This window comes from Giraffa tippelskirchi, chromosome 11, assembly GCF_054371585.1.
Source record: "Giraffa tippelskirchi isolate mGirTip1 chromosome 11, T2T-mGirTip1v1.2.pri, whole genome shotgun sequence".
Classification (NCBI taxonomy): Eukaryota; Metazoa; Chordata; class Mammalia; order Artiodactyla; family Giraffidae; genus Giraffa; species Giraffa tippelskirchi.
Window position 1 is genome coordinate 103,795,933 of NC_137285.1, and position 17,798 is coordinate 103,813,730.

General features: G+C 40.4%; 1 protein-coding gene and 1 long non-coding RNA gene across 3 annotated transcripts in view; one reads left to right on the forward strand and one right to left on the reverse strand.

Annotated features, from left to right (window-relative positions):
• LOC145526144 (uncharacterized) overlaps positions 1–9,372 on the forward strand; it is a 9,767-nt gene extending 395 nt beyond the window's left edge. Inside the window, exons 2-3 of the long non-coding RNA XR_014068713.1 lie at positions 6,457–6,581; positions 8,769–9,372. This is a non-coding gene — a long non-coding RNA (uncharacterized LOC145526144). The remainder of the gene's footprint in view (positions 1–6,456; positions 6,582–8,768) is intronic.
• Positions 988–10,974, reverse strand: MPZL2 (myelin protein zero like 2). Of its 2 annotated transcripts, none has more exons than XM_081541085.1 (6): positions 10,724–10,974; positions 9,583–9,749; positions 8,893–9,103; positions 6,432–6,579; positions 3,766–3,841; positions 988–2,222 (listed from the first exon to the last, which is right to left on the reverse strand). In XM_081541085.1, the coding sequence occupies exons 1-5, from the start codon at positions 10,779–10,781 to the stop codon at positions 3,778–3,780; spliced, it is 648 nt and encodes a 215-aa protein (XP_081397211.1). In that variant the 5' UTR covers positions 10,782–10,974; the 3' UTR covers positions 988–2,222; positions 3,766–3,777. The 2 variants fall into 2 exon arrangements, with proteins under 2 accessions (XP_081397211.1, XP_081397210.1); XM_081541084.1 differs by having other exon boundaries at positions 988–2,297.
• Between the last annotated feature and the right edge of the window lie 6,824 nt (positions 10,975–17,798).

The window sequence follows — 17,798 nt, forward strand, 5'->3', positions numbered from 1 at the left end:
TGATCCTCTGACTCTAAGCCAGAAATCTTTTAACGCCTTACAGTTTTATTGAATGCTTTCAGAATAGATTTCTATGCATTTAACAGTTCACAGGAACCCTGGAGAGCATACAGGGTCATTCAGTGAATAGATAAATTTTGTATTAGGCCTTGGTGGGCAGTTTGTACAATTGTATTCTTGTGTGTGTGTGTAGCTAATACAGCATCCATCTCAGTACGTACCTAAATTTAAATTAGGTGTGTGTTAAATTACTGGAGACTCGGGTTGGATCCCTGGGTCGGGAAGATCCCCTGGAGAAGTAAATGGCAACCCACACCAGTAATCTTGCCTGGAAAATCCCATGGACGGAGGAGCCTGGTAGGCTACAGTCCATGGGGTCGCAAAGAGTCGGACACCACTGAGCGACTTCACTTTCTTTCACTTAAATTACTGCTGACAGTGGCAATGATGAAATCATTACAAAAAGGAGCTGAGACTTATGCTTCTTTTGGTTGGAAAAGCGAGAAGTGTTTTCACAGTGCTTGAAGTGAAATGAAGAGGTGGTGTCAGATTCTTCTGAAAAAGAAATCGGATGGTACCTTCCTTTAATTATTAGTCAGTCTATTCTCCTGGAATCTACATATGTTTAGTGAAAGCAAGGGAATGAAAATATGCTTCAGCTTTTGGGATAGTTAATAACTTTACATTTTTCAACTCGCATTTCTTTACTACACTTGAAAGCTGGTAGTTTTCTCTATTAAGAAGGTAATATAAGAGTATCAGATGGAATAGATGATACTGTTCCTTCAAAAGAGTCCCCAAACAAGTAGTTTGGTGTGCTCAATTCTGTTATTCAAAGCAATGTGGAAATTCATTATCCAGTAGAAACTAATTCTATTATTGACTTCCAGGCTGCCCCTTAGAAAATTTTTCAATAGAGGTAAAATACATTCCCATCAGTTTTCTGTTACTTGCTATGTAAAAATTTTAGATTTTCATATAAGCAAATTATAGAATTGCAATGCTTTATTACTGACGGTTATTTACATAGTGTTTAAGGCACAATAAAAAATAAATTACAATACAAAATTCCTCTTTAAGTAGAAGACACTGGACAATGGGGCTATATTAACCCTTGAGCATTTAACCAAGACACAGAAACTACAAGTTTTGCTGGAAACACCTTCCATGAGTTTTTAACTACCTCTTTACACTTTATCCAGGCCATCTGTTTGAAGAAATATTTTCAAAGGTTGATTGTAGAGAAAAAAAAGAAAATGTGAATGAAAGGTAATATGGACTTTAAATCTCTTCCAGTTCTCAGAGCTTTGTATAACACTAGAGAAAATTATCACCACTTAGGGTTGATTTTTTTTCACTAGCCCTAAATTTTTAAATTGTAATATACTACTTCAGAATCCTTCCATTTAACTGCTTCATGATTCCAGTCTACAAATGAGCATAGATTTTGCTCTGTTGTTATAAATAATTGAATTGGAAGTGGGGAATATAGTAAGCTAAACAGTCATTCACTGCTCATGAAAAATCAGAGCTGTTGATCGCTTATCAGAGCACAGAAAAAAGGTGACAAGCATTTCAGTCTGAGGTGACATTTGTCAATCTATTAGCATTTATGTCTCCTTCCCTAGTTACTCTGTGGTTTCGGCTTGTGCTACTGTAAACCTTGGGTCAACTGACCAAAAACAAACAAAAACAAAAACCTGCCATCTAGGGTATTGAAAGAAATTCAATAAAATAAGATGTGTCTCATACTTAAGGAGAGCCATAAAAATCAAACTGTTCTTCAACAGTTTGAATTTAGGATTTTCTGTTAATTAATCAAGACTGTTGAAAAGAATTAGCTCACCTTTAAATCGAGCATGTGAGAAGGAAAGAATAAACATGTTAACTTTAGTAGCTAGAACACTGCTCTAAAGAAATTAATATATCAAAGTAAACGTGACAGACGGTTTGGTTTTTATCTCATTTGAGGCCAATATATGTGAATATAAACCATAATCCACAAGGAGTGTTTAAGGGCAAAAATATAGCTTCTTACTATATAAAACCTAGTGAGCATTTGAAAAATATTTGCACTCTGAAATTAAATAAAACCTTAGTAACAGAGCTCTTTGTGAGTCTGGTGGTATCTGCTCAAGAAGGGCCCTATGCTGGCTCCAGAGGAACGTTGCTCATCTAGGTGGTTATATACTGCAGCACTGGTTGGAAGACAGGTCACACAACTGGAAAAGCCAAAGAGAAGCTTCCATTAACTCCAGCTTATCTTAGGGTTCTTGTTCTGGGAAATCTTCAGCTTCCTGAAATACAAAGCAGAAGTTTAAATGGATAATGCATTTAGCAAGAGTGCAATAGGAGTACCTGACATGAATACATATACATTACTAGATCTATTTTCCATTGTGAAGAAAAATATTCTTAAGTATATTTGTCCTCTCCTAATTTAACTTTTTAAAAAATTTCCTGATCTTTATTACATAGTTCTCAGGGTCAGTGTCCTTAATTCACAGTCCCTGCCTTGCACAGGCCCTTGGATGATCCATAGCTGCTTACTCACATATATACATTCTCTCCCCCCCCCCACAATCGCTTTATAATAAAGAAAATCAAATATACAGAAAAGCAAAGAAGTCAGTGTGTGGAATACACTCTCACTTAATTGTATAGCTATAAATTGTACCTGCTATAAATAACATATATGGGGGGGCTAGAGTTTTTAAAACAAATTACTAACATTTTACCCCTAAGTACTCCAATATGCATTTTTAAAATATGGATGTCTTCCTGTGTAAGCACAATATCTTTATTATACCTAATAAAAATTAATGGTAACTCTCTAATATTATCCATATTGACATTTTTCATATTAAGACTTTCCCAATTGTACCCCCAACTCTTTTTTCAACTAGTTCAAACTAGTATCCATCCAGTCAAAGATCAAACACTGCACTTGATTGTATCACTCCCTTAAATTTCTTTTAATCTTACCCAGCCTCTGTCTTTATTTTCCATGCCCCTGACTTAGAAAATCTGCTTGTTTTTAAAAATAACCCTTGGTAAAAATCTCTGATACCAATTTTTTCCCTAGGTTTACAATAGAATCATTTTTCTCCATATTCTTTTTTTACAAATTCTTGTGAACTTTCACTGGAGCTTTAGGCTGTAAAATTGTGGCTCTTTTTGCAAATAATACTGGACCGACTTCAGGGAATAGAAATTATAATCATATTAAAATAAATCAACCTACCTTTTAAGCCTAATAAACCTAAAAACTGGAAAAACAAAATTACACACCACTAAAATTGGGTTCATAGTCCCAGTAACTAAATGAGAGGAGTTGAAATCAGTTCCAAAGAATACACAAGTTCTCTCGTCAAAATGTCAAGCATATCTATTGAGTCACTCTCTTAACTGCCATGATTAGTTTACAAGAAAAGAAAAGAAAAAAGCAAATATTCTTTCATTTTAAAAAAATTTACTTACATATTAAAAGTTAATTTATTATTCTTGGAGGTGGTAAATATAACCCCAAAGCTTCAAATAATCATAGAATTCTCAGCTTTACTGATAGGAGGTTCCAGCTTTCTAGTCCTTTGCACAAAACACATCAAAGGGGAAGCCATCCATAACACAAGATTTATCTCTCTGCCCAGCTCCTCTCATTTCATACAGGATACACCTAACAATCATATCATCTAGGAGATCTACAGTAGAGATGAAACATGCAAGTAAGCTAAGGAAAGAAATCAACCCAACTGGGAAACTTACCATGTAAGAATGTTAGTCTGTGTATTCTAAAGAAACAGAAGCCTTTTTTTCCTGGTTGAGCTTTTCTTCTTCTTTTCTGTAACACAGAAGCAGAAACCAATGTCAGAACAAGACAAGGAACAAGGGAGGCAAATCATACAAAGTTTCAGGTTAGATATATTCCCCCAAATTTGGGGAAGAATTATATGCCCCTGGGAGTAGATCACACTTACAGAGCACTAAGCCACTAGTACTGTCTAACTAATAATACTCATGCCTCCACATGACCCTGGGTATGTGGATTTAGACACTTTTCAGAATAATTCTAGAGGGAATATCATTTGGGAACTCCAGGTATTTAAAACAGACACTTTAGTTTAGCATTAGTATTCTACCTCTAATTCTACTTGTTATTCAAAAAAGAAAAAAGCATAAAATTAAAACTAAAACAAACAAGAACAAAAAAAAGACTGATCTAGAAGTAATGTTTATCAATTCTATTCAAATCAGCTCAGAGCTGGGTTCATTAAGCTCCTTAAAAATCAGTTCTGTTTACTATAGTAAATATTTCTTGAGGGAAAGAAACAAATGATGCTGGGACAGCTGAAAAAAATTACAACTGTGAGAGATTTGGACTCCTACTTAGTTCCCCAACCAGGGGTTGAACCCATATACAAGAATTAATTTAAAATGAATCAAAAATAATTATAAAAAAGAATCAAAGACCTAAATATAAGAACTAAACTGTAAAACTCTTAGAACTTTTGTGCTGCAAAGGACATCAGTCACGATAATGGAAAGGCAACCCACAGAATGGGAGAAAATAATTGCAAATCCTTTATCTAATAAGGTGCTTTTGTATACTCCAAAAAATATAAAGACCTTAAAAACTTAACAATAAAAAGACAAATACCCTAACTTGGAAATGGTTTCAAATATTCAAAAATTTAACATATTTGAATAATATATTTCCAAATTCGATATTAAAATAGCCAATAAACACATGGAAAGATGCCCAACATCATTAGTCGTTAGAAAAATACAAATGAAAACCTTAATGAGATACCACCTCACACACACTAGATGGCTATAATCAAAAGGACAGACAATACAAGTGTTGTTGAGGATGTAGACAAACTGGAACCCTCATACGTTGCTGGCAGGAATATGAAATGGTGCAGCTGTTTTGGAAAAGAGTCCAGCAATTCCTCAAGAAGGTAACATAGAGTTACTATATATCCCAGTAATTCCACTCCTATTTATATACTCCAGAAAATTGAAAACATATGCCTACACAGAAACTTGTAGATGAATGTTCATAGTAGCATTAATCCTAATAGTAAAAAAGTGGGGAAATTTTAAATGTCCATCAATTGAATGAAATAACAAAATGTGGGGACTTCCCTAGTAGCTCAGTGGTTAAGAATTTGCCTTCCAGTGAAGGGGACATGGGTTCAACCCCTGGTTGGGGAACTAAGATGCCCCATGCCCTGGGGCAACTAAGCCTGTGTGCCCTGCAACTAGAGAAGCCTTTCATGTTGTGAGGAAAGTTCCTATGTGCCACAACTAATACCTGACACAGCCAAATAAATTAAAAAATAAATACTTTTTCAAAATGTGATATATGTATACGGTGGAATATAATGCAGGCACAAAAAGGAATGACATACTATAACATGGTTGAACCTTGAAAGCATTCTAAGTCAAAGAAGCCAGACATAAAAGGCACATTTTTTTTTAAATAATAAAAAATATTTTTTTAAAAAGGTCACATGTTATTTGATCCCCTTTACATGAAATGTCCAGAACAGGCAAATCCATAGAGACAGAAAGCAGATTGATTAGTAGTTGTCAGGGGCAGGTGGGAGAGGAAGATAGGGAGTGATGGCTAAAGGGTATGGAGTTTCTTTTGGAGGTGATGAAAATGTTCTGGAATTAGAGGTAATGGTTACACAACTTTGTGAACATTAAATAATGAATTTTATTATATGTAAATTTTATCTAAAAAAATATATATACATATATATATATAGTGTACCTTACGTCACACGGCTGACTTTCCTAGGCACTGATTCAGAGGCCCTGCTGACAGCCCAGTGGTCCTTAGAAATGTATGCTTTACATTAAAAGGAAGGAATATCCTAGAAAAGCTTTACATAAGCAAATTTTTGTGTATCAAATCCTACATAGTAAAGAAAGCCTATGATGAAATCTTCCCTAAAATTAAGAAACACCCCAGAGAAAACAAACTTATGGCTACCAAGGGTGAAAGGGTGGGGGAGGGGTAAATTAGGAGTTTGGGACTAACATATACACACTATAATATATAAAATAGTGAACCAACAAGGACCTACTGTATAGCACAGGGAAATATACTCAATATTTTGTAATAACCTATAAGGGAATTGAGTCTGAAAAAGAATATATATATATATATAAATAATTGAATAACTTTACTGTACACCTGAAACTAACACAGCAGTGTAAATCAACTGTATTTCGATACAGAAAAAGCTAAAGTTACTAATTCACACCCTAATTTATCCATCCTGTGAATTTGAATTCTGTATGAGATTTACCCAAAAGAAAGGACATTTGTTCAAGAATGATTTAGCCCGCTATAAAATACCAAGAGTTGCCATAAAACAGTGTTAGAAGAAGACTTTTCCAGAACTGCCTAGCCTTACGATTTTATCTCCACCACTTTATGAGCTCTTTCAGCCCGTCGCTTTTTCCGGAAATGCTGGAAGAGGACCACCACGATTACTATTATGACCATCAGTGCACAGGCGGAGCCAATGGCCAGAGCCAGGAAGTGGATCTCAGAGAAGCGCACTGTAAGGAGAAAAGATCATGTTGGGATTCTGAAAAGAGGAGGACTGTGATGAAATCTAAAGATATAATAGGGGTGTGTTTTCACCCTTAAATGAAATATTCCTTTCTTCTACCATATTAACTGTGTAAACTCTGGTAGCTGTAGGAAAGCCATACAGACCACTTTAGTGGTTCTCAAACTATGGTCCTAGGAGGAGCAGCTACAGAATGACTTGAGAACTTCGAAAGATGAGTTCCATCAGGCCCCACCCCAGATCTACCCAATTACAGGTGGGGCCCAGCAATCTGTTTTAACTTGTGCTCCAGGTGATTCTGATGCATGCAAAAAAATTGAGAATCACCGGGACAGGTATCCTAGCTTAATGGGATAAGGTTATCGCTGACCTAATCAAATCCAGTGTTTATTTCTTCCTGAATCCTTCTCACCTCTGTCATTCAGTCAGTCATTTATTCAGGTTTATTAAGAGCTTATTATGTTCTAGCACTTTGGTGGAAATACAAAGTCAGAAAAGACATTACCTTCAAGGAACTGATGCCCACAGGAAAGAGAGGCAAGTAACTGTAATCTAGTGGATCAATGATGTAACAGAGAACCCAGAGGGAAGGGTCCCTAAACAAGGTTAGAGACTGTGAAGTCTGGGTCTCTTGATTTTGAGCTTGATTTCTGATTTAAATTTCAAAAACCTACAGAGCTAGAAAGGACATCAGCGAATATCTAGCCCAGGGGTTCCCCAACCTCAAGTCTGTAAAGGAAAAGGGAGGGGAAAGGGGAGTGAAGGAGAACAAACCCACAAAATCCATGTCAGATTGTGTGCCTTGTTTGTGGTAAACAGAGGTTATGGCTTTCATTAGGTCCTCAGAGTAGTCATCCTAGTATGTTTAAGACCTGTGGGTTCTTATCTACCTGTTCATTTTGCAAAGAAGAAACTGAGATTCAATGACATTACATTACTTCTTTCAACACTCAAATGACTTCTCCAAGGTCACACAGCTCTCTATTGATAGGGCCTTGAAGGATGATATTAGGACTGAAAGGAGGAATTCATACCATTTTATAGGCCTTTATGTTTTGGATAGTAACGTGTTGGTTAAGAGAATACACCAAAGATAGCTAGGTTAAAGTACCAGCTCCTATGTGACTTGGGTAGTTAACTTTTTTGAGCCTCGGTTTCTTCAATATATAAAGTAGAGATAACAATACTCATTTCTGGAGTTCTTATAAAAAATAAAATTGCTTATGTAAATTGTTCCACTCTGTGCCTGCACATAATACTTTCAATATATGGTAGCTATTATAATTTTCAGTACAATTCAGACTTTGGGGATTTTTACTTTTATTATGTCATTTTATCCTCATAATAATCTTAGCTCTATTATTCTCACTTTACAGAAGAAAAAAATTTTATTTACAGCTGATAAACTGTAGCAGTGACTCAGACCCAAATTTACAACTCTTAAGTTTTGTGGTCTTTTCTTTTTGTTATCTGGCAGTTTTCCAGGTTGTCCTTTCTAGGCCTGAAGGCAATACAGTTCATTAGATGGAGCACAATTTTGGAGATAGAGATGCTTGGGTTTGAATTCTGAGTGACTCCATTTATCTGCTCCATGACTTTGGACAAGTGACTTAACCTGTATAGCATTGGTTTCCTCATTAGTAAAACAGGGAGAGGGGAGCACTAAAGCACAATAAATTGATATGTGTAAAGATTAGACAGAGGATGAGATGGATGGATGGCATCACCAACTCAATGGGCATGAATTTGAGCAAACTCTGGGAGATAGTGAAGGACAGGGAAGCCTGGCACGCTGCAGTCCATGGGGTCACAAAAAGTTGGACATGACTTAGCACTGAACTACATCAAAGATTAGATGTGTTACATAAATCTCCTAGCATGTGGGAAGGGCTTGATAAACAATAGCTACCATTATTGGTATCTACTTCCAACAGTGATTGTGAGAATTAAATGAGATAGTACATGTCAAGCACTTTGGACAGTGAGTAGGTACTCAATAGTATCTTGTGATTAAATGAGTGGATGAATGGACTTATTGTTAGCCTTTTATCAGAGAGTTGCTTCCTCTCCCTTTCACGATCTCAATGCTATTTTTGTAACCGATTCCCTAGGTCCCTTTGCCTTATTTTCTGTTTCTTTCCATAGCCAAACAAAGCCTTTCTCTTTTTACCCCAGGACTCTTCACTCTTCCTCTGCAATTTCCAGATCCAAAGAGTTGGTCCTCCTCTCTGCTCTTTCAGCCATCACAAAACTTTGCCCCTCTGTTTTCTACAAGCTCTCATACTTCTGCGTCACCTACCAGTCTGAACGACGCTGAGCTGGATCTCCCCGATCAGCCCATCAACGTCAGGTGGGTTCTTCACCTGACAGGTGTATGTCCCGTTGTCATCAAACTGCAGCTTCCAGAGGAGGATAGAGACATCATACCGCTCAGGATTCCCATCCCAGACCACTCGGTCCTTGAAACGCCCACTCATGGGTTTGAAGGGATCCACATGGTAGTAGAAAACCTAGAGAGGAGTCATGACCAAAGGTTTTATTCGGTACCTGGGCAGGGAGACTGAGATGGCAGGACCAGAAGAGAAACACCAGGGGCATCCCTGGTGGTCCAGTGGTTAAGACTTCACCTTCCAGTACACAGGGTGTGGGTTTGATCCCTGGTCAGGGAGCTGTTCCCACATGCCTCATGGCCAAAATACCAAAACAATAAGGCAGAAACAATATTGGAGCACATTCAATAAAGACTTTTAAAATGGTCCACGTCAAAAAAAAAAAAAAATCTTAAAAAGAGAAACACCAGCAAGGCTGACTGCCTGGTCTGCAGCTCTCCTGCAACAACCTCTTGCTTTCCCCTTCACCAGCCTCTCAGTTCTGTCTCTGTGCCAAGAATCGTTCCCCAGCTTTACCCTGTGCTTATCGCTAAGAAAACTACAGAAGGGCCAGGAGAAATGGACTGGCTTATTTTTGTAATCAAGGGCCCCAAACTTACAAACTGCTCAGGGCCCCCATCTCGAGGACGGAAATTCCAGGTCACCGTGAGAGCATCACCCACTGGGGCAAAGCTGGAGAAAGTGCATTTTAACCGAACATCTGTCCCATTGACAGCCTCCAGCACACGGGGAGTGTAAATTTCCACAGCTGCTATTGGCCAAAGAGCTGCAATGGAAAAAAAGGTAATGAAGGGTTAACAGGAGATGTGTCTTAAGAGAATTTCTGCTGACACTACCAAAATAAAGGTCTGAGTAGGGCATCAAACAGATCTGAGATGCCCCAGCTCTCACTCAAACTCAGCTTCACCCACCACATATTCCTACCTAAATGTAACCTTGACCCTCCCATTCCTTTAACAACTAAAAATAGTACACAGTAAGCTTTACTTAGCAGTTACACTTTCTCTAAAACAAGATACCCTAGCCTCATGGGACCCACTTCAAAACTGCTCTAACAAACTATAAACATTGGCAAATAAGATTGAAGGCAGAAACAAAACTAATTAGAACATGAATTAGACCTCTGTTCAGATTAACCATAATATGTTATGTGTATAATGGTCCCCTAGCAGTAAGTTTTCCAGAAAGGGTCCTTGTTAAATGAATTTCCTACTATTCCTAGTCTTCTGCAAAAAACGGAATTAATCAGCCCCAGAGAGTTTAGCTTGCTTGTACCACTGGAACCTTTATACCACGTAGCGTTTTTTAGCATGATATTTACATTTAGTATGTGCATGTTGGGGCAGTTAGCAAGCCACAGTGGGTCTCTCTCCTTAACCATCTCCACTTTCCCAATACTGCCCAGAGTCTCAGACAAGACCCACACACAGAAATCCAAGAGCCTGGTTCTGCCTGTAGTGGGAGGTGGAGAGCAGCCACCAAAAAATGGAGTGTAACCTGAGATTAGAAAACCCTCTCTGTGCCCCAATCACTGGCAACCAGAACACATCTAAACCTGTTTTTCCAAAAGCAGTTCCCTCAAAGCAACCCCCCACTTCAGTTTCATTAAAGTCAACACTAAAGCGAAATGTAACTGTGGCTCAGGTTCCAGTAAAAGACTCTTTCAACTTCTGCGGCAATGAGCTAACTTTATAGGGTAGGCAGTGGAGGAAATGCTCAGAGAAGCCCGCGAGCTCTTACCTGTGAGCTGTATGCCAAGGAGAAAAAGCACAGCACGCATAGGGCTCTTGCCATACATGAGGGAAACCCAGCCCTGGCCCCAGAGACCAGACCGGGCAGACCAAGCGCGCCAGCACCCTGCCAAGGCCACTCCTGGTGGAAAGAGCGCCTCTGCGTTTTTCCGGAGAAAGGAGTCTGTCGCCTCACCTGTGGGAACCTGAGCACCCGTGCCTGTGAGTCATTCCTGCTCTGCCGGTGCACTTTGCTGGAATGAAAGGTGGGGCTTTGGCTCCCAACGCCCTCCTCCCCTCCTTCCTTGCCTCCCTCCCACCCTCCACGGTACAGACACGTCTACACAAAGTCCCAGACTCTGCAGTCCTGTCTTTTCAGCTCATCTGGACCCTGGCCTCTGGATGGCCTCAGAAACAGCCAGAGGAGGTGGTGCCTGTCTGAAAGATCCCAGGCTGCTTTGGGTCTGGCCCACATGCACACATTTTTTTTAAAAACGGGTTTTAAGCTTGCCTAAGAAGTGAATGTTGAACTTACCTGCAGTGATTTCACTTATCAAAGCACCACCCTCAGGCCACAGTATCCTGAACTGGATTACCACCTCCAAAATAATCAGAATTCCTTAGGACCCTCTGTATTCAAAAAGTCCTAGAGTTTATATACTTGATTTTAACCAAATGTTACCACAAGGATCCCTGTGCTTTTTCTAGCTGGTAGATTTCCCCTGAAAACCCCCTTCCCCCTCTCCACCACCCCCCCACCCCCATCTAAAACAGACTGACCAAAATAAATCTCAGTGTTTAATGGCTCTATGTTTGAAGGATTTAAAGAGGAATCACATGCTCTCTCAAGACACTTTGCAAAGTGCTTTCATTTGACACGACACTGCCCTGAAGTGTTCCCATTTCACCAGTGAAAACAGACACTAAAAGCCCAGAGGTGATTTACTTGCACAGCCAATAGGTAGCAGAACTGGAACTTTTTCTGACTCTTTTGGGGGGGGGGGGGCACACAGCATATGGGATCTTAGTTCCCCAGGGATTGAACCCATGCCCCCTGCAGTGGAAATGTATGCCTGTTAACCACTCGACTGCCAGGGAAGTTCTCTTTTTTGACTCAGTCTAGTGCTCTTTCCACAAAAATCATAGCTCATGTGAGCAATCAGACAGAGGATCCTCAAGGAAAAGTTTTTCCTAATAACTTTTTTGTACCTCAGGTTTTATTTGCCATTTTGGGGGCAGTCATCTGTCTGAGAAACCTGAAGAGCTGAAGATTTGAAGTGAGACAAGGTGTCTCCTTGTCTGGAAGGATGACAGGTAATTGTTACAAATTAGTGAAGCTGTATGGAAACTCAGGAGGAGGAGGATGAAGGTTACCCATGCAATTAAGAAGTAAGCTCTCACTGCCGTGGGCCTAGGGTTTAATCCCTCCGAGGGGGAAACTAAGATCCCACAAGCTGCGTGGCACGTTCAAAGAGAAAAGAAGCAGACTTGACCAGTAATCTAACCCAGAACAGAAGAAATAAATTGCTATCCCTGGATTAACGATCTAGAAACTCAAGTGATTCATAAAATCTCCCAGTGAAACCACAGAACAAAGAAGTTTCTAGGACCGAGAGGAAGGGGCAGGCTGACTAGAAAAAAAAAACAGCATAAAGAGGGAAGCAAAGAGAAAATTCCACCGAGAGAGGCAGATTACAGAAAAAAAAAAGCAAAAGAGAGAAAAGCAGCAGGAGAAAGATGTGTCATAAAAAAAGTTAACAACAACCAAAATCAGCCCCCATCAGAACTGAGAAACCAGGGGCTCCACACGTGAAGAGGCGTGGTGTCCCAGCGTGAGTGTCCTGGGAAGAGTGTTCTGAACACAGGATGTTTGGCTCCTTTGTCAGCCTCTAGGTCAGAAATCACACACACGCAATCAGCAGTCAACCTCAAATCTGAATGCTGGGGAAACATTTTAAATAGTGATAGGATAAAAGAGCCTTTCTGGCATGCAGGTCCAAAGAGTTCAGCTCCAAGAGCCAGAAAGAGAAGGAGTTAAGGAAACTTGAGGCTCTGCTGGCTTTCAACTTGCAGGGCAGTGCAGCTCTAAAGGAAGGAGAGGTGAAGCCTAAGGTTTTGAAGTCTACCACAAACTGCAAATTTTTGGTGAGAGGTAGAGTTACCACAGGGTTCAGGGGATGCAGCAAACAGCAGCAGGAGAGAAATCAGGGCAGGAAGAGGTGAACAAACTGTTGTCAGGAGGGAAGACTCTTCCTCCCCACCCCACCCTAGGTAGCCCAGAGCCCTGTGAGCAGGCAGATAGTGCTGCTCTGGGAGTTAGGCTCTGCCCAGAGCCCATTCCTCCTCAGCAGAGTTCAAGTTCCTGGCGGGGTGCCCAACAACGCCCAATTCCTTCCAGTTAACAGAAGAGTCAGCCGGTTCCCCTCCCTGGGTGGGGAGGGGAGAGGCCAAGGGCTGGACTTGCTAAGTAGAGAAAACACTAAAGAGAAAGGAGGCCTGTCCCTAAGAGTCCCCAGGGTGCCGTTCAGCAGGACTCTGATCAGAGATGGAGGCACCTGGGTGAGGCCTTAGTTACAGTTTGTATCTGAGCAAGTGAAAGAAAAAAAGAGGACTTCTGGAGATTGAAAGGAAGAGAAATGGACTCCCCTTGTGGCCCAGTGGATAGGAGTCCGCCTGCCAATGCAGGGGACACGGGTTCAATTCCTGATCCGGGAAGATTCCACATGCCACGGAGTAACTAAGTCCACTTGCCACAGCTACTGAGCCCACACTCTAGAGCCTGTGCTCTGCATAAGAGAAGCACCACTGCAAGGAGAAGCCCCGGCTCACCACAGCTAGAGAAAGCCCACCTGTAGCTACAAAGACCCAGTGCAACCAAAAAAACCACAAAATTTAAAAGGAAGAAAAGGGAAGTTTTCAGAGACATCACTTTTTCTCTTTAAGCTTTTCCAGAGAAAAATTCTGATTGTCATTAAAATTTTATGGTGTACTAAGTTTTGAAAGCACCTCATCTATCCCTCCCCCTACACATTCCCTAAAAATACTTCTTTTTTTTTTTTTCCAAATTCACTTACTTATATATTCATTTGGCTATACCTGGGTCTTAGTTGTGGCATGTGGAATCTAGTTCCCCAACCGATGTCAAATCCAGGCCCCCTGCATTAGGATCCCAGAGTCTTCGCCACTGGACTGCTAGGGAAGTCCCTTCTAAAAATATTTCTAATGGATACCTAGGCTTTGGTCAGTAGGAAACTCACTGGGGGCTCAGAAGACAAAAAGGTTAATTGACCCATATCAATATATGTAAAAATTGTTGTCTTAGCATCCTAGGCAAAATTTTTTTTTTTCACTGCAAGATGAAAATAACATTCTGTGAAGCAAGGAAAACAAATAATTTAGCTCTTACGGTGGTTCAAATAAAGTATTTATTTACTCAAAAGTTTTGGTCCATGTCTTTCTTACTAGAAAAGCTTTATGAAATTTTTATTACTGTGTTGCTAGGCTAGAAATGCAAAGTAGAATTAGACATTTCTGCCTGGGGCTGGAGCAGGGAGCAATCAGTCTGAAGAGGATTGGGAGGTGGAGGGTGGATGTAAACAAGTAATCACCATTTTTGTGACTTTTGACCCAGCCCTAAAAGGATCAATACAAAGGAGAAGCTGATGGGTGGAATGTGGTATCCACAGGGTTGTTGTATATGTTTAGTCGCTAAGTAGGCTCCTCTGTCCATGGGATTCTCCAGGCAAGAATACTGGAGTGGGTTGCCATTCCTTCTCCAGGGGATCTTCCTGACCTAGGGATTGAACCCCAGACTCCTGCATTGCAGGCAGAAGACCTACTAAACCAGAAAAAGTTTAAAAAAAAGAAAAAGGAGCTGTAGATTGGAATTGTTGGTTAGGGAAGGCTGGGAGTCTGAGTCTTCAGAAAACAGGTAAAAAGTTTAACTTTCATTGTGGCTCCTAGGCCAGGGGCCTATGAAACAGTTGGTAGAGTATGTGCTGGTTGATGGCTCCTCTCTCTTTGGAATTCTGCAGGCAAGAATACTGGAGTGGGTTCTTCCCAACCCCGGGATCGAACCTGCATCTCTTACATCTCTTGCATTGCAGGCAGACTCTTTCAAAGATGAAAGAGCATGTCAAAGTCCTGGATGAGAGGTGAGCTCTCAGCCACAGGTAAAAAGTTTAACTTTCATTGTGGCTCCTAGGCCAGGGGCCTATGAAACAGTTGGTAGAGTATGTGCTGGTTGATGACTCCTCTCTCTTTGGAATTCTGCAGGCAAGAATACTGGAGTGGGTTCTTCCCAACCCCGAGATCGAACCTGCATCTCTTACATCTCTTGCATTGCAGGCAGACTCTTTCAAAGATGAAAGAGCATGTCAAAGTCCTGGATGAGAGGTGAGCTCTCAGCCCAAGGAAGACATGTGTTCCCTTGGGTCCTCCTCCTTGCCTCAAATTTCCTACAGATGGTCCAGGGCAAGTTGGGATCTGAAACTGAGCTCTACTTAGTAAAACTGTGGGCAGGAATGTGCTCCTATCTCTCAGTCTCTTGGCAGCTGATGTGAACACTTCCCCAGTAAAACCTCAGACTCTTTTTTCTTAATTATAGAGAAGAGGCATCATAATCTAATTAACCAGCCCAAGGAAGAGACTCTGAAGTTTAACCCTTCATATTCTAAAGAGACGTTAGATGGATTTGCGCAGAGCTGGACAGATGGGGTGCCTTTAAGATAACCTTGAAGAGTCCCCAAGGAAGATAAAGAGTCCTCAATGGATGTGTCTGCCTCTCTCCCTGTTTATCACATGCACCACTTCTAAGTGATGGAGGAGAATTTACATTTATATAGTGTTTATTGATGAATTCAGTATCTCTTGTTTACCAGGACCAATTTTCATTCCTAAGAAAAGAAATAGCCACTTCCTTCTTTTCTTCTGTTTTGCTATGAAATACTAGAATCATGAGGCGGAGGAACTGGAGTCCAGATCCAACCTTGGCCACTTACTAGCTGTGTGACCTTGGGCAGATATTTAATTCTCTGTGCCTCAATTATCTTACCTGAAAAATGAGAATGATAATTTCTTCCCCATACGCTTGGCATAAGAATCAGGTGAAATGCTATATTTAAGTAAAGCTCTATGCTCAGTTCCCATAGAAATTTACACTCAGTAAATTTTAGTTGTTTGTGGTTATACTTAGTTGGCTTTTGAAAGCTGTTCCCATGACCATGTTGAAAAAAGGTGTAGCAGTTTTTTGTTTGTGTTTTGGCTATGCCGGGTCTTTGTTGCTGCAGGCATGCTAGCCATGGCAAGCGGGGGCTACTTCCTAGTTGTGATGTGCAGGCTTCTCATTGAAGTGACTTCTCTTGTTGCAGAACACGGACTCTAGGCGCATGGGCTTCAGTAGTTATGGCACTGGGGCTTAGTTATCCCAAGGCATGTGGGATCTTCCCAGGCCAGGGATTGAACCCATGTCCCCTGTATTGGCAGGTGGATTCTTAACCACTGGACCACGAGGGAAGTCCAAAAGGTCTAGCAGTTTCTTATAAAGCTAAGCTTCATATAAAGCTAATCACCTTAGCAACTCCACTCCTAGGTATTTATCCATGAGAGATGAAGTTCTATACCCACAAAAAGGCTTGTATAAGAATATTTGGAGAAGCTTTATTCATATTAAGCCCAAACTGGAAATAGCCCAAGGGTCCATCAACAGATAAATACTCTGTAGAATACTCATGCCTTGGGATACTACTCAACCATCAGTTCAGTTCAGTTCAGTTGCTCAGTAGCGTCCAACTCTTTGCAACCCCATGGACTGCAGCACTCCAGGCTTCCCTGTCCATCACCAACTCCCAGAGCTTGCTCAAACTCATGCCCGTCAAGTCTGTGATGCCATCCAACCATCTCATCCTCTGTTCTCCCTGTCTCCTCCTGCCTTCAATCTTTCCCAACATCAGGGTCTTTTCCAACGAGTCAGTTCTTCACATCAGGTGGCCAAAGTATTGGAGCTTCAGCTTCAGCATCAGTCCATCCAATGAATATTCAGGACTGACATCCTTTAACACTGACTGGTTTGACCTCCTTGCAGTCCAAGGGACTCTCAAGAGTCTTCTCCAACAGTAAAAAGGAATAAACTACTGATATATACAGCCACATTGATGAATCTCAAATATATCATGTTGAACAAAATTAGCCAGACATAAAGTAGTACTTACTCTTTGATTCTATTTATATGAAGTTCTAGAACAAGCAAAACTAATGTTCGGTGGAAAAATATCCTACCGGTCGGTGTTTCCCTTGGGAAAGTGGGGGATGGGATTGACTGGACAGGCATGAGGGGAATTTCTAGAGTGATATTTATGTTCTGCATCTTGATGTGGGTTTGGGTTACACAGGCTTTGAATTTGCCAAAGTTATTTGAATGTATATGCTTAAGTCTTGTGTGTTACATTGTATTCAAATTTTATTTCAGTATATTCTTAAAAAGAATTGTAAACAAATATTGAACTCTCACTAATGCTGAAATATATAGGGAGATGTGTCCCACTGTCTGCAATTTTTTTAAATTAATTAATTAATTTTAATTGGAGGCTAATTACTTTACAATATTGTGGTGGTTTTTGCCATACATCGACATGAATCAGCCACTGGTGTACATGTGTCCCCCCAACCTGAACCCCCCTCCTACCTCCCTTGTCTGCAGTTTTAAAATGCATCAAACAAATAAATAACATGTTAATGGATAGGTGGATAAAAGGATGAAAAAAGGACTGAATAGATATGTAATAAAGCATGTACATGGTAAAATGTTAACTGAAGAACCTAGGTAGGGAATATAGGTGTTCACTATAAAGTTCTTCCAACTTTTCTGCATGTTTGAAAATTTTCATAATAAAATGTTGGCGAAAATCTGCTTCCTCATTTACCAAGTTTCCTTAGCATTAAGGATTGAATAGGGGCTTCCCTGGTGGCTCAGTGGTAAACCAATCTTCTTGCATTCTACCTCCTGCATAGCTCTCAGATCCTAACTTCTCTCCATTCCCTCCGCCATTGTTTCAGTTCCAGTCAAATCATCTGTCTGGATTACTGTT

What these genes read in the sequence shown, in the direction of transcription:
- MPZL2 (XM_081541085.1), bottom strand. Translation starts at nt 10,781, where the DNA reads ATGTATGGCAAGAGCCCTATGCGTGCTGTGCTTTTTCTCCTTGGCATA. An exon ending in ATGGGGGCCCTGAGCAGTTT is followed by an intron (nt 9,104 to 9,582) that starts GTAAGTTTGGGG and finishes ACTCCTCTCTAG; the next exon opens with GTTTTCTACTACCATGTGGA. An exon ending in AAAGTGGTGGAGATAAAATC is followed by an intron (nt 3,842 to 6,431) that starts GTAAGGCTAGGC and finishes TCTGTGTTACAG; the next exon opens with AAAAGAAGAAGAAAAGCTCA.